At 37.8% G+C, this 15,125-nt stretch overlaps 1 protein-coding gene and 1 pseudogene across 4 annotated transcripts; one reads left to right on the top strand and one right to left on the bottom strand.

Annotated features, from left to right (window-relative positions):
- The first annotated feature begins 4,731 nt into the window (after positions 1 to 4,731).
- LOC143886292 (FKBP-like peptidyl-prolyl cis-trans isomerase family protein) lies at positions 4,732 to 13,682 on the top strand. Of its 4 annotated transcripts, none has more exons than XM_077390229.1 (7): positions 4,732 to 5,001; positions 11,838 to 11,908; positions 12,109 to 12,195; positions 12,330 to 12,479; positions 12,816 to 12,875; positions 13,269 to 13,307; positions 13,384 to 13,682. In XM_077390229.1, exons 1-7 carry the CDS (start codon positions 4,767 to 4,769, stop codon positions 13,444 to 13,446), a joined length of 705 nt encoding a protein of 234 aa, XP_077246344.1. In that variant the 5' UTR covers positions 4,732 to 4,766; the 3' UTR covers positions 13,447 to 13,682. The 4 variants fall into 4 exon arrangements, with proteins under 4 accessions (XP_077246344.1, XP_077246345.1, XP_077246347.1 ...); XM_077390230.1 differs by having other exon boundaries at positions 12,330 to 12,467; XM_077390232.1 differs by lacking the exon at positions 13,269 to 13,307 and having other exon boundaries at positions 12,330 to 12,467.
- LOC143886923 (co-chaperone protein p23-1 pseudogene) lies at positions 6,455 to 8,693 on the bottom strand (annotated as a pseudogene).
- Positions 13,683 to 15,125: the final 1,443 nt, after the last annotated feature.

The raw sequence follows: 15,125 nt of genomic DNA on the forward strand, positions 1-15,125 counted from the left end.
CTAACTCAGGACAAGCTATACATAACAACAGGCAATCCAGGACAAGGTCTTATTCAAGATTAGATTATCCTGCAATCAAACAGCCTACTAATGGATTTTTGTAGGGAAATGGTACTGTCATTCCTTTTTTTTGTCAAACATTGGCATTCCTTACGTCTACCTTTCTAATTAGCTGATGAAGGCCAATACGTGTACCTTTCTAATTAAATGATTAAGGCCAATACATTTTCTAAACTGTTTGATTGTAGGTCGTTGATGAGATAGACTCCAGTATAAGAGTTATTCATTGTTTGTGACACGACTATCCATGATAGAATCTATCCCAAAGTAACCCTTTGATCTTAAGAAAAAAGAGGGTAAGAGCGATTCCTTCATCCCAAAACTTTGAATTGCACTTATCCTTGATTTTTAAGATTAAAGTGTTTTTCAGAGATCAAAATGAGCTATCCAGAATAACCTATCTTCGAATAAATAATTCCTTCCTCCGAAAAAGTATAATTGCAATTATCCTTGTTTTTGAAGTTAAAGTGTTTCTCAGGTATCAGAATGATGTGCATAGGACTTATCCTGAATAACCTATGCTAGAATATAAGGAAACCAAGACAAGGTTGTATCCATGAAACCTATCTTGCAAGTTGCAACAACAGTGGACAACTAAAAAAAGTGTTTAATAAAAGTGAGGCGGAATGTTTAAGTATAATTGATTCAATAACACCAACTCTAACAGCTTGAGCTTTTAGAGTAATTGGTTGTTTCATATGAGAGCTGTTGCCTCGAGTCATGACAGGTCCTTACTTCAAACCCCACAACTCCTTGAAGGCCAACCCAAAAGTGAGGCAACATGTGCCACGTGTATGGCCAACACAAAAAGAGCGGCCACACTTGAGGGGGAGTGTTGAAGCATAGATGATTAAATAACACTAACTCTAACAGCTTAGGCCTCCGTTTGGGGTCCTCACCATCGGTTGTCACAATCTGAAACAAACAGGGCTTAAGCTTTTGGAGTAATTGGTTGTTTAAGAGTGCCAACAAAACAAGGGAATGTGGATATCATTTCCTAAATAAACTATAATAGTTGATTGAATACTTTTCAAATGCGAAAAAAAATCAGTGGGTTGCAATCAAAATCAAATTCAACTGGTTTTCTTACTATCAATTCAAATGAAATCTGAGCTTTAGAGTCTCTCACTATCCTAACATGTCACTGAAGTAAGGAAAGAAATTCGGGCGACGATCCATACAAACCACCTTATAGTGACACATTTTGAACTGATGGAGCTGGTAACTACGGAGTCTCGGTAGTAGCTGGAGGGTCCTCTTTTTAGCTGGATTGTACACAGATAATTAGCCATAATGATTGGGGTTGCGGCATAGGAGTAGCCCGTGACAAGAAGCAACGATCGAGATTTGATCTTTGGATCGTGGAGGGATCCAGATTCGATCTTTGAATCCTAGAGGGAATCCGAAAGTAGTGTCGGGAGCATCGGGGCCGTTAATCTTGTCAACTTCTAAAGGAAGGTACATTACCCTACCACCCATGCCATCTGTATCACATGTATTCCTATGACCTTGGATGATCTTTTGGCTTGCATTGCTGTGCAAATTAGGATCTGATATTAATGTAAACCACCTTGAGTTGATGCACTTGAGTCGACCTAAGGTCTTTTAAGGATAGTCGTGATAGAATATCATTGTCAAAGGAATCCATGACCCTTTGTTTGATAGATCAAGGAGAAAACCCTAACCTTGAAACAAAGAAATCCTTCACTCCGATTGTGAAAAGTTTTTTCACGCCAGACGTGGGGCTAAGTGCAAATCAAGGAGAAAACCCTAAACTCTTTCTTTTAATGTTATAGGGAATGAGTTAGTTTCCCAAACGGACTCTTGCTAGCGCTAGACTTGTATTGAGAGTTATCTTTAACTAGCAAAAAGCCTATAATTTAGAAATCATTTGAACTTTCCCTAATTAACCCAAATTAACTAGGAATAGGAAAGTCTTGCTAATAAACCACTTCTTAGCCTTTAATAAACGTTTTACATTCTCTCTCTCTCTCTCTCTCTCTCTCTCATTGACTTTCCCCTCTTATCACATATAATCTCTTATCCCTTTGTGGCTACCCTATACCTTCATGTTACTTGCACCTAGATAGAAGTTTCCATAATGTGAATCCATCTTTAGATCAGAGGGTTAGAATCATCCTATGGTAATGATTTTTTGGGCACAAGCTATTTACGTTCTGGCCCATCAAATGGATGGTTTGGATCATCCTATGGTGTGGGCTGTACCGTCCATTTTGAAAAATAGGAGGTGAATTCATACATAGGATTCATTTGGGACTTAGCAAAACTCAGAGATCTCTCCTTCATCCACTGAAGACGCGTAGGGTTGGGTGAACACAGCAGAGTGGAGGGCATTAAAAGAGTAAAATTTAGAGTAAAAGGAACATATAAACATATAATGAAAACATCGTATATACAGACAAATAGAAGGAAATGCGCTAGACCATTGGATTTGCTTTGGCCATGTTTTGATCTATACACGCGTTTTGAAACACTGCTTCTAGATGATTTATTCATTGATAGTATAGCATGAAACAAACAATGGTCAGAAATAGTTCCAGGATAGATAAACTATTTCAGGACAAGCTAATCCATTACAACAGGGAATCTCACAATCAAACAGCCTGTTGTGTAATGGATGATGAAGGTTGTCGAAGGCTAATACAAACTCCATGTTAAAACGATGATGGAGGTCCTCTATATGAAAGACTCCAGTATAATAGTTATTCGTGTTTGTCACACAACTATCCATGTTAAAATCTAGGTATCCATCCCAAAGAAACAGTTTTATCTTCAGAGAAAAAGAGGATAAGAGTGATTCATTCCTCCAAAAAAGTTGAATTTCATGGATAAGAGTTATTCATTATATGTCAAACAACTATCCATGATAAATAAAAATCCGATGAATTTTTCACATAATGCGCCTCCGCCCAAAATTCACGTTAAAAGGGGGGCGCATCATTCGGGGGTGAAAAAATCATCTCCCTTGGAAAAAAAAAAGTGGATAAGAGTGACTTCTTCCTCCCAAACAGTGGAAATGCTCTTATCCTTGTTTTTTAAAATATAGTGATTTTTCAGAGAGTAAAATGATATGGGATTTGCTAAGGACAATCACAGAAGGCATTTCGTCGGTCATCTCAGATGGATTAAATGGATGAGACAAAATCTGTTGAAAAGCGATCCTGTGAGGCTGGTCTTTCATCCAACAGCCAGTCCAGGAAAGGCGTTGTGAGATGGTCCCTAGCAAATCCCAAATGATATACATAAAACTTATATGGGATTTGCTAGCGTCCATCGCAATAGGCATTTCACAGATGATCTGTCGCATGTCAGACCAGCCACAGAGGATCACTTCTCAGCAGACTTTGTTATCATTCACGACGTGACTGGTCTGACATGCAACAGACCATCTGCTGAATGCCTATTGTGAAGGACGCTAGCAGATCATATATCAAGAACAGTCTACGATGGAACATAAAAGCAAAACACAAGGTCTTATACATCAATAAAACGAAACTTCAGAAATGCCATTAAGAAAACAAAGGACTGAGGTTATTCCCTATAAATAAATCATAACCATAGCTTTATCACAATCAAAACAAAATTCAACTGGTTTTCTTACTGTCAATTCAAATGAAATCTAAGCCTCCTAACATACCTGTGGCATAAGGAAAGAAATTCCGGCAACGATACAATGTCTTGATGGTCTCTGTTTTGGTATGGATGCTATACATATGGATGTCATGGTGGGTTGGGATGGTGGATTTTGATGCCCACACGATCCATCTGCCATTGTAAAAAATTGGGTTGCTCCCATTGTTCAATTGTGCTATCCTAACCGTTGGTTTCATCCTCCATCGCATATTATTGTAATCTTCGAGCACCCAGATTGACATTATGTTCTCTGAAAGTTGAACCACATTTAGAAAATCTTCATTTGATCTACATGGAATTGTTCGAGGTGGCCCTTACTTTTTCAGGCAACTCGATCCTCCAAGGGTGCTCTTTGTCTACATGGAATGCAACAATGTCACCCCTCTTTCGAAGCCAATGCAGGGCTCAATTCAAGTAAACAGCGCCATTCCTATAAACAAACTCGCTCGTAGGGCAGGCAAGGTGTTGTGGGAAAATCCCCAAGAACAGGCCTCCGATGAATAAATATTAAATTTAAATACGTCGTGAGCAGCGATAGATTCCTTCCGAATGATACAAACCACCTTATAGTGACACATTCGGACAGATGGACATTAACGGCTAGTTCTCAAACTCGTGCCTCCAAAGTCTCAGTAGTGGCTGTGGCTGGTGGGTCCTTTTCATGGGGCTGCACACGAAGTATTGATGACCATCATATTTGCGGCAGAGGAGTAACCCATGACAAGAAGCGATGATCGAGATTCGATCAGACGGTGGAGGGAGTCCGAGAGTAGTGTCGGTAGGGCCGTTAATCTTGTCATCTTCGAAAGGAAGGTACATGACACTACCAAACAAGGGATATGCATTCACATGTAAGAGTCCTAAGACAGATCTTTGGGCTTGCATTGCTATGAAAAAAGGATCAGATATTAACATAGACCACCTTGAGTTGGTGCATTTACTTGAATACAGTAGTGCTGATAACATTAGGGGCATTTACGGTAATTCAGTAATATAAGGGAGTGGATATAGATACACTACCGTTATTATCTTACCCTGCATTCTAAAAGGCCATGGCTTCTATACAGAGCTTTGAAAGATGGGATACTGATCTTCATCTCCGTCCCAAATCAACAACGTTTCAGAAGCAAAACCCAGACCCAATTTTCATTCAATTACCCATTTCAAGAAGATTTGCTCTTCTTTCTTCAGTTCTTCCCTTTAATCTCATAGCCCTCTCTCCACCTTCACATGCCAGAGAGAGGAGGAACAGGAAAACTATCCCTTTAGAAGATTACATGACCAGCTGTGAGCCAATTCTCTTTCTCTTTCACTAATTCAATGCATGGAAAACTTATACTCTTCATGTATTGTGTATGTATTCATGTAATTACGGTGATTAAACTATTTGTTATGACATTCTGACCATAATGACATGCACTGCCTCTTATAATTTCCCATTTGATGATGTTATACTGCACAAATTTATTTTATTTTTACTTTATCCACTTGGGTATTTGATGAATAATCATATCTCATTCACGTTCCCCAAAATAGTCTGGATTTCTAATTGGGTAGAGAAAGTGTTGGGGTTCCAAGCAAAAGCAAATAGTCCCACATCGGATAAGTGGAATGGATGGGGATGGAATGTGCACCCTCCCTCTAAAGAGCTTTTATGGGCGAGTTCTACCGGGTTATATTCCCTACAAATGGTATTAGAGCTCAGGGCGTGGTAACTCCGGTTTGCCTCTGAGGGTGGAAATGTCCTTCGGGGAAGATCTCGGAAACCCTGATGTAGTATCTCGTGGTTCCCACGCGTGGAGGGGCGAGATTGTCCACGTTGCTTCCTCGTGGAGGGGGAGATTGTTGGGGTTCCACACAAAAGCAAATAGTCCCACATCGGATAAGTGGAATGGATTCTTTGTTTCCCAAATGCACTAGTTCCATAAGTGGCTTTGTTCCTAAATGCCATAGAGCATCCTTTTGTTTATCATTCATTTAGACTTTCTATGTTTGTATCATAAATGACTTGATTGTTGATTGTGTATAAATGTAATGTAATCTTGTGAAAGAAGCAATACAATGTCTACCAAACCACCACGGTTCTGAGGAGTTTTTCATATTCATAGAAAATTTACATGGTATCAGAGCTTCAAAAGGATTTTGGTTTGACTAAGATGTAACTTATCAGAAACCAAATATAAAGCTCCGGACCTGTTTCGTCAATTGATTTTTAGGATGAGGCTTAAGATTTTTTTTGATTGAAGTCCAAAACAGAGAACATGACCTTGGATGCTCCAGTGAGAAGAATTGACTCGTGCGAAGTTGATGGAGTAAAAAGAGGTAGGGGCAGACTGAAAACAACTTGGGTAGAAACAGTGAGGAAATACTTGAGGGCTAGGAACATAACAGAGAACATGACCTTGGATAGGATAGAGTGGAAGAAAATGATCCATGTAGATGAACCTAACTAGTGTCAGGATAAGACTCAGTCAATTTGAGCCGGGTAGATTCTTTCACGTACTTCATGAAAATTCTCTAAAGGATTCATTAGCTAACCCCAACTGGTTTGGGACAAAGGCTTAGTTGAGTTGAGTTGATTGAAGTCCAAAACCAAGTAAATGGAATGAGCCGAGCAACATTAGGTTAAACAGATGCACTGTAATGGAGACTACATTTCCAAAAAAAAAAAAAAAAAAAAAAAAAAAAGCCTTGAACCCACATGAATAGGGAATTAACACTGTGAGAAGTAATGATCCTGTTAAGCAGAATTATTTTTGTTTGTAGACAGATAATATGATTTCAGCAAGCGAGAATAGAGTATGGAAGAGGACCAACAACTAATTATTGCTTCAAGCTTTCGCCTCTGAATCGCCATCCCCTGATGGGGCTTCTTCTTCTTCTTCTTCACCTCTTCTGTGTCACAATTGCCTCCATCCTCATCAGCCACATCACCATCAAAATCGTATGCGCCACCCCTGTTCAGTTTCGAGAAATCCACGTCACCAAAATCCATGTCATCTCCAAATTTGTTTTCTGAATCCTCATCTTCATCAACCCATTTATCCCAATCAACTTTTAAAAAATAAGACTCTTTCCATCCTGCCTTAACAATCTACTCCACCATTTTTCTCTGCTTTCTTCAAAAGGTAACATATATTCCTCAAACCAATGCTAGCTTTGCTCTCATCCACATTAACTTTATCATACAAGTCAATGCAAACTTCATATGATATTTTATCGATCCCACTAGTGGCAGAGAAATAGAATTTCCCTTCTGGTTCCAGTTTGAGCTTTACATCCTTAGCATTTGCCAATTCAACAGTGATGTAAAGCTTTTCAGCTCTCGCAGCCCATTTGACTGTAGGATGTCAGCCTATGGCCCTGTTTGGATTGCAGGAATTTTCCAGAAAAGTTTGGAAAAGGAAGAGAGCCCATTGATGTAAAGCTTTTCAGCTCTCTTAAGCCCATTTGACTGGAGCGTAAGATTTTGTAAGCAAATAAAGAAAATACAAAGATATCAGTATTTATAACCAATGTTTTGATGTAGAAGGACTACCCAGTCATCATTGTATGATAATTCTTCGAACCCGAAAAGAAAAACCAAGAATGGAGTTGGTTTTCATTCGAAATAGTATTTAAAATATTACTATGGGTACTTGGTTTGATAAGCATCACTAAAATGCTCAAAAATAATATTGTTATGGTATTGGTGATGTATTTTGTTATCTTGTATCAATGACTGGATGATCTGATATCTATAGGTATTAGCTGATATTGTGAACCCTGTTTTGAAATCACCAAGTTGCATGTTAGCCCGTTGGTGGATGATCTTGGTTTACTATTTCCTTATATGGGTGTGTACAAATTGTGTTCTAGACTAGTACAAGTGATTTGATTAAGACCTTGACTGTTGCTATTGAAATCGGAAGACATTATAGACACCTTGACGGTCTATGTAGTAAATGTGAAGCAATTGAATAGAAAGTTGTAAGTTGTATGGAGTAAGGGATTGAAATCAGCAAAGCATTTTTGGTTTCAATTCAAGTTGTATTTGTAGGAGATCATTCAAGTATTTGTTGGAAATAATGTGTACATGATAAAATTATCTGTTAACCTTGCATCATGGCTTAGAGGCTCATTGCAATGCCAATTCATGAATATAGTTGGAACCTCCCAACGTGCAAGGGATTTTGGTAATCTTATCTCTCGGATTCAACCAAGCCAGATTTAATCTGATATCAAGATGTGCTTTTCACTACCAATCTGAGATGAGTATACTTGAGTCTCCTCAAGTATGCCCAAATAACATAAATCTCCACAGATTGCTCGAAAGTTGTCGTCGAGTTAACGCTATAACTCAGAAATTAGTTTATTATCATTCAGGAGCGATTGTCGAGTTAACATTATTATTTAGTAAACACTAGTTTTCATCAAGGAGAGATCATTGAATTAACGTATAATTCATTAAATCTGATTTAGAAAAAAATTTGAAAGTGAAGTCTTATAATCAGATATTACAAACTCTTTGCAAGAGAGATTCATAACAAACCCACTGTTGGACTCTTAATCAATTGTCAATCAAGGCAAGCACTTCTCAGTGATGTCAACAGATCCATGCATTTGATTAAGTCAGCCACATTTTAATGGAGTCTACAGAATTGAAAAATCAAGGACAACATTGCTTGGTGATAATCACATATCTATGCAAAAAATCAAGATAGACACTATTAAGTGATGCTTATAGATCCAAACAGCTTCATCAATACAATCACCTTTAGAGGGCAAGCCTTGGCGCAACGGTAAGGTTGCTCCATTGTGACCTGGTGGTCACAGGTTCGAGTCACGGAAACAGCCTCTCTGCAAAGCAGGGGTAAGGCTGCGTACATCTAGCCCTCCCCAGACCCCGCAATGGCGGGAGCCTCGTGCACTGGGCCGCCCTTTTACCATAAGCGATGGAGGCCTTTTAGATTGATCAAATCGATCAATGATGGCTCCATGAACGAAGAGACCTATTAGTTCAAAGACAATCACTGTAATCAGTGAGGTAAATTATATGAGCAATTAGGTTGTATGCAGTGGGGACCTTATTAGATCTAATTACTCGCTCTATTCTTCCTATTTCTCTCCCTGAATGCTTTGACCCTTGCTATGTCTAATTGGGCCTACCACTAGTCAACCTTCACTTAGTTGTGCTACTACTCTGTTGGTTGGCCTTAACACAAATTTTTGTATGTGTTAAAAGCCTCTCTAGCCTAGGCCTTATATGGGGCATCTAGGAGGTTTAAATTTCTTCTCATTTTTCCATGTGAGAGTAAACTTAAGAAGTGAAAACTTTTATTTTCAAAGAAAGAGTAAATATGTAAAAACCCTTAATGAGTTTAATTTAGAAACCGAACCAAAAATAGGGTATCTTAGAAATCCTTTTTTCTTTTCATACTAATTTAGAACACTTTCTAACAGCATTTGTATCAAGCCCTAGCAAAGGATTGCCTGTTGTGTTCTTGTTTTGGTCCGTAGAGATAATTCTTAACATCCGAGGAAGATTAACTCTCTCTGTCTCTCTCTCTGTCTCTCTCTGTCTCTCTCTCTCTCTCTCTCTCTCTCTCTCTCTCTCTCTCTCTCTCTCTCTCTCTCTCTCTCTCATTGTCTCTCTCTTGATCCCTTCCTCTTCCCATCTCTCGCTCATTTAGGAAATGTGGAAATGCATATTCCACCTTGCTCATGGTGCATTCGGTATTCGCAGAACTTTTCATTTGTGGTTTAGGAAAGGTGATAAGCATTTCTTCAAGAGCATGGGATTAGTGCAAGAGTCATTTTGGCGGAGTCTATTTTCTCTTTAAACTTTTGGTTTCGGTTCTGTCTCTTAATTTCAAACTTTGGTTGTCACCTCTCTTCATTCATCTTATAAAATCAAATTGAAACTGAATTTCAATGGATCCAAGTGAAGATTAAATGGGTGAGAGTAATTTAAAGGAAGTAAAGGACTTCATTTCCTTCACTTCTTTGTTTATGTGGTGTGGTGACATGAGAATTGAAGAAAAAGAAATGGAAAAGGGCTGAAACATGATCCTTCAACAAACTTTTCTCTTGAAATTTTCCATGCCCATTTAAAGGGATTTAAAAAATAATAAAATAAAATATAGTTTCTTTTCTTGGATCTTATTCCGTACAGTTTAAGTCATCCTTGTATTTTTAATGTGCCTCTCTAGAGTTATTCTTCTAGTTTTTAGAAGTTGAATGGGATTCAAATGGAAATTCTTCATTGTTGGGTTACTTTACTACTTGGTTCTTTATATTCTTGATTCAGTTCTATTGTCTCAGGATTTTATATGATCGGATATCTCAGTTTAGGTATTCTTATTCTTTTAGAGAAGGGGCGGTAGTGGAAAGAATAGTGAACGTGTAGCCGAACCTGAAATTTGGGAGGAGCTAGCTCATAATAAGGTTATTTAATGCTGGAGGGTATTCATTCCAAGCAACCTATTCAGATTCTTGAATATGAGTCTCAGAATTGATCTTACCCAAGGCCCTATATTTCTATGGCATTGGCAACTTTTTAATTAGAACTTTTAATAGGGTTTTTTGCCTTTCTCTTAGCACATTCCAATTCTTCTGGAGTGTTGTAGTTTTCAGTTCCACGTACATGTTAGATTGATATGCAATTCAATATGAAAATTCTACATCAAACTTTTCTATAGTCTCAGCTAAGCCCATGGATGCCACAACACAGGTCCCTGGTTGCGCTATCCTGCACCATCTACCATTCGATTCTGTCCGCCGCGACCGGGAGGGGAAGGGGGGAGGGGGTTAACGTAGTGTTCATGAGGAGTGGATTTCACTGCTGCAATTTTGGGGGCTGAACCAGATGACAGTGTTAATATTAATGTCATGTGGGATTTGGACTTGTAATGTAATTCCAGTTTTATTTGCTTCCCCTGGATTTGCTTGGTCTCAAATCCAAAACTTAGATGTGTGAAACAACCAATTACTCCAAAAGCTTAAGCTATTAGAGTTGGTGTTATTTGATCAGTTATACTTTAATACCCCCCCTTGCGGGTGCCCCTCTTTTTTGGGATGCCTTACACATGTATTTTTAATATCAAGGGGGTTGTTGGGTTTTGAACCCAGGACCTGCCATGAACCAATAGTTCTGATACCATGTGAAACAACCAATTACCCAAAAACTTAAGTTGTTAGAGTTGGTGTTATTTAATCAGTTGTACTTTATAATTCTTATGCTTATTTCTCTCCCTTTGCCTTTCTTGTATTCTGCTCATCCTAATCTTCCAACAACCGACAGCTCAAAGCAATAAGCTTTGGATATCATGAAGTTTTCACTTAAAACTTATACTACTTGAAGTAAGTTTTAAGAATAGATCCCTTTCTTGGAAGTTCTCACCGGACCAGCTGTGAATTAATTTCCTAAGTATATCAGAAAAAAATCCTTAGTCGAAGAGTCCTAGATTCTAATTATTATTATACAAGGAATACTGATATATGTCAACTTAATTTTTATTCTACGCAGACTTCCATCAGTTAAGAGTAAGTGAGATGTTGGTTATTATTACATTCCCAACCAACCATTCCATCAGAAGGGTTCCTTTAAGGTTCGTAACACCTTAATAACACCTTGACTGTGGATAATAATACTCATGTCTTTTCTAATAAATGCAATTTCTCAACAGGATGATCCTCCAAAGATGTTCATAGTGGGTAACCATGGTGAAAAATCTTTCAAGAGTAACATGTCTATCATGCTTGAATCCATATATCTTTTTTTGAACGGTTTTGAATCCATATATCATTGTGCATTGATTTGATAACAGTGACAATGTTAAGGGAAATGTGTGTTACTTAAGTTGTTCAAAGAAAAAAGAAGTTGATTACTTATACCATGATACTATGCCAGAAATATAGAACAATCTAAAGGATCAATAGCGTGTCTTTTTAACATTTGATGTAGTAAAAATTCCAGCTAACACTTGTCTGCTACTGCTAGTAGAAGCAATGTACTTCACTGTAAGCAGTTATCCTGAGTCTGCTTGTGATTGTTAACCTTAGTTTCTGAAAGCATTATTAATAAATCATCATTATTCTTCTATTAAATATATTAATGTCTGCAATCTCAACTTGCAACACAGCTGAGGGACTGAAGTATTATGATCTAATTGAGGGGAAGGGTCGTATGGCTGAAAAGGGTTCAACTGTCCAGGTTTGTTTATACTGGAACTACACTATTTTCTCCTGTGTTGTTGAATTGATCTTAAAGGAAAGAATTATTTTTGGAACTACACTATTTTCTCCTGTGTTGTCGGATTAATCTTAAAGGAAAGATTTTTTTTTATTTATAGAAATCTTAAAGAAAAGATGAAACTCATCATAATATTATGTTGTTTAACTGATGCTTTATAGGTTCATTTCGACTGCATTTATCGTGGTATTACAGCTCTTTCGAGTCGTGAATCCAAACTCTTAGCAGGGAATCGCAGTATTGCACAGGTTATCTTCCATTAGTCTATCTTCATATTATTTATATAAGATGGATGTTTAATTCAATTTTTCCAAATATTTCATTTTCCTTCTTGTTTATGAAATATGTAAGACATTGACACATTCTCTTTATGCTAAAGTAGCCATACATATTCACTGTTGGATCATCCCCGGGCAAGGAACGTAAGCGCGACTATGTAGACAATGCCAATGGTCTTTTTTCTGCACAGGCTGCACCAAAACCACCCCCAGCCATGTACTCAATAACTGAAGGAATGAAAGTAGGAGGGAAGGTGAACCTTTTATATTTTTAGGCTACTGATATTGGCACTGCCATGTTTTGATATTTGCACTAACTGGCCTTTTCTTTTATTGCTTAATTTGCTTCCTGAGTGCTCTTTGGAAATTGTGATAAGCATTGACAGCTGGTTAAATAGTAAAAGACAAGGTGTGTTAGTGCAATTATCAAAACATGGCAGTGCACATATCAGTAGTCTATTTTTATATTGTTAAATTCTCTTATTATCCATTTCTTTCAGTGCTGAAATTGCAGTTTGTTCTTATTGCTTCATAAATTTTATCTGACTAAGCTCATGTGATCTTTATATATTCCTTCTTTATTGGGCCAGAGGACGGTAATTGTGCCTCCAGAACTTGGGTATGGCAAAAAAGGAATGAGCGAAATCCCGGTAAACACCCCACATCATAATTACAAAGTTCTCCAAATAATTGAAAGTTCTTGAAAATATCCTGAATATGCCCCATTTTAAACTTTGAAATGATATCAGCACAACCATGTTTTAATAATTGCTCAAACCTAGCTTGTCCTTTCTTTTTTAATCGGCTTGCGATAGCTTTTTGGGAACCATAATAACCTTTGACAGCTCTCCATATAATAAAAGACAAGATGGGTTAGTGCAGATATAAAAAACTGTTTGTGCTGATATCACTTCTCTTAAAAAAAAATCTTTCATTTTTTGAATCAAATGTGAATTGTTTGAATTAAACATGAATTTCATATATTATTGTGAAAATCTTGTGAATCAAAATTATTTCCACTCCCTTATGTTTTGACTTTTCAGGAAAAGACAAACAAAGGGGTAGAAATGTTGGAAAAGAGGGTGAAAACATCATTTCTCTTTATAAATACTGAAAGTTATTGCTCACTGAATTTACTTATATGTCTATATGTTGCAGCCAGGAGCCAGCTTTGATCTGAATGTGGAGCTTTTACAGGTAGTACCACCACAAACAAAGTAGTCTCTGTGGGAAATGAAAGAACCATATGAACACATTGCCTTGCATTGCTTAGAAAATGATCCCTTCTTCATTGAGGATGTGCTAAGCTCTACCACATCAAATCTTTTTGTAAGGATAAAGAGAAAAGAGTGCTTAGATATTTCTTCACAAAATGAATTTTGTAAGCAAGTGTGCTATCAAATAATTCTATGTAAAAAAAATTGATATTTTTCTTAATTGATCTTTTAAGGGTGAAATGAATTTTCTAGGGGAATGATACCTGCCCTCCCTTGTTTTTAATAATGGCACTGCTCTCTTCATTTTTACACTCTGTAGTTAGTTCTTAGGAGGCTATTGTACTGCCCAAAATGTTATTAAAACTAACCAGGAAAAGTGTTTGTTGAAATTAGGAGTGCCATTATCAAAACGAGGGAGTGACTATATAATTTCCCTTTTTTTGGGGAAGTGATATCACCACTACCATATCTTAATGATCTCACTCCTCACTCTATAAAAAATACGGTATGGCCCGCACCCTAGGATGATCCAAACCGTCGATTAGATGGGCCACAGCCTAGATAGGGTGTGCCCAGAAAACCGTCCCTTAGATGGGCCACATGCATGTGGATATCTTTGCTTCAGAACAAGACAATAAGAATCCAATTTTGGGACATGGTCTATCTCCATACATAGCAAGAACTAGCAAGGGCATCGACTTAGGCATGGGTCCAACTTGAGAGCTCAACTTGGGCCCACCCACACGACTTGGCATGATCCAAACCCTTCATTGACATAATCGGAAATTGAACTGGCCGGACGATTCATATTTTCCTAATATCCTATTTATAACCTGCAGTTATTCAAAGAAGCAAATGGCCCACATTCAAGTCCTATGATAAAAATGGGATGATCCAAACCGTTCATTTGTTGGGCATAGACTTAAATAGGCTGTGCCCTAAAATCATCTTCATAAACGTACTTAATGCTTTGGATCATCCCATAATCATGCCAATTGAACAATCCTAATATCTACGAACAACATTGGTCGTTGAATGTGGACCGTCCTTCTTAATTCTAAGTAATTTTTGACGGTCCACTTTCCCCAATCAAAATTTCCTTTAGGCTCTGTTCACTTGTTTTCCTGGGAAAGGAACAGAAAATGTTTCCCGGAAATCTGACGTGGCATTAGGAAAGGAAATCCAGTGAATCTGTGCAGGAAAAAGTTTCCCTAGACTGTTCACTTGCGTTGGAAAAGGTTTTCAGGAAACTGCTTGCCCTTCTTTTTGCACTAGTTTTTCAGGGAAACGAAATCCGTGTGTTTTTGGTCGGAAATGAAATCTCTAAAGGGTGGGAAAATGGGCTTTTCTACGTCATTTTTTGCTTTTTTGCAAATATTCCAGATGTGTAATTCTATTTTCCCTGGAAAGCAAGTGGACACCAGAATTCTGTCTTATCAAGGTCTTATCAGGGAAAAAATAAACTGTTTTCCAGGGATTTGCTTTCTAGGGAACGCAAGTGAACAGAGTCTTAATTGAATGCCAAGATTGTCCAAGTAGCATATTTTGTGCCGTTGGAGATCTAATAACAGTGTTACCAGATTGACGGTCCAGATCATCCGAGCGTGGGTTCCACTATGCTAGACCCCATTTGCCATTAATATCCTACAGAGGGTGCGAATTTTTCATTACCCAAGGGGGAGC

The sequence above is a fragment of the Tasmannia lanceolata genome, unplaced genomic scaffold (assembly GCF_043159265.1).
Source record: "Tasmannia lanceolata isolate RefF3 unplaced genomic scaffold, GAP_Taslan_0.1 ptg000011l, whole genome shotgun sequence".
NCBI classification, from domain to species: Eukaryota; Viridiplantae; Streptophyta; class Magnoliopsida; order Canellales; family Winteraceae; genus Tasmannia; species Tasmannia lanceolata.

Bases quoted from the DNA above. Each gene is read 5' to 3' on its own strand.
- LOC143886292 (XM_077390229.1), top strand. From the start codon at position 4,767: ATGGCTTCTATACAGAGCTTTGAAAGATGGGATACTGATCTTCATCTC. The intron at 12,876-13,268 runs GTAAACACCCCA...TTGACTTTTCAG, and splicing joins AAGGAATGAGCGAAATCCCG to GAAAAGACAAACAAAGGGGT. The intron at 13,308-13,383 runs GTGAAAACATCA...TATATGTTGCAG, and splicing joins TAGAAATGTTGGAAAAGAGG to CCAGGAGCCAGCTTTGATCT.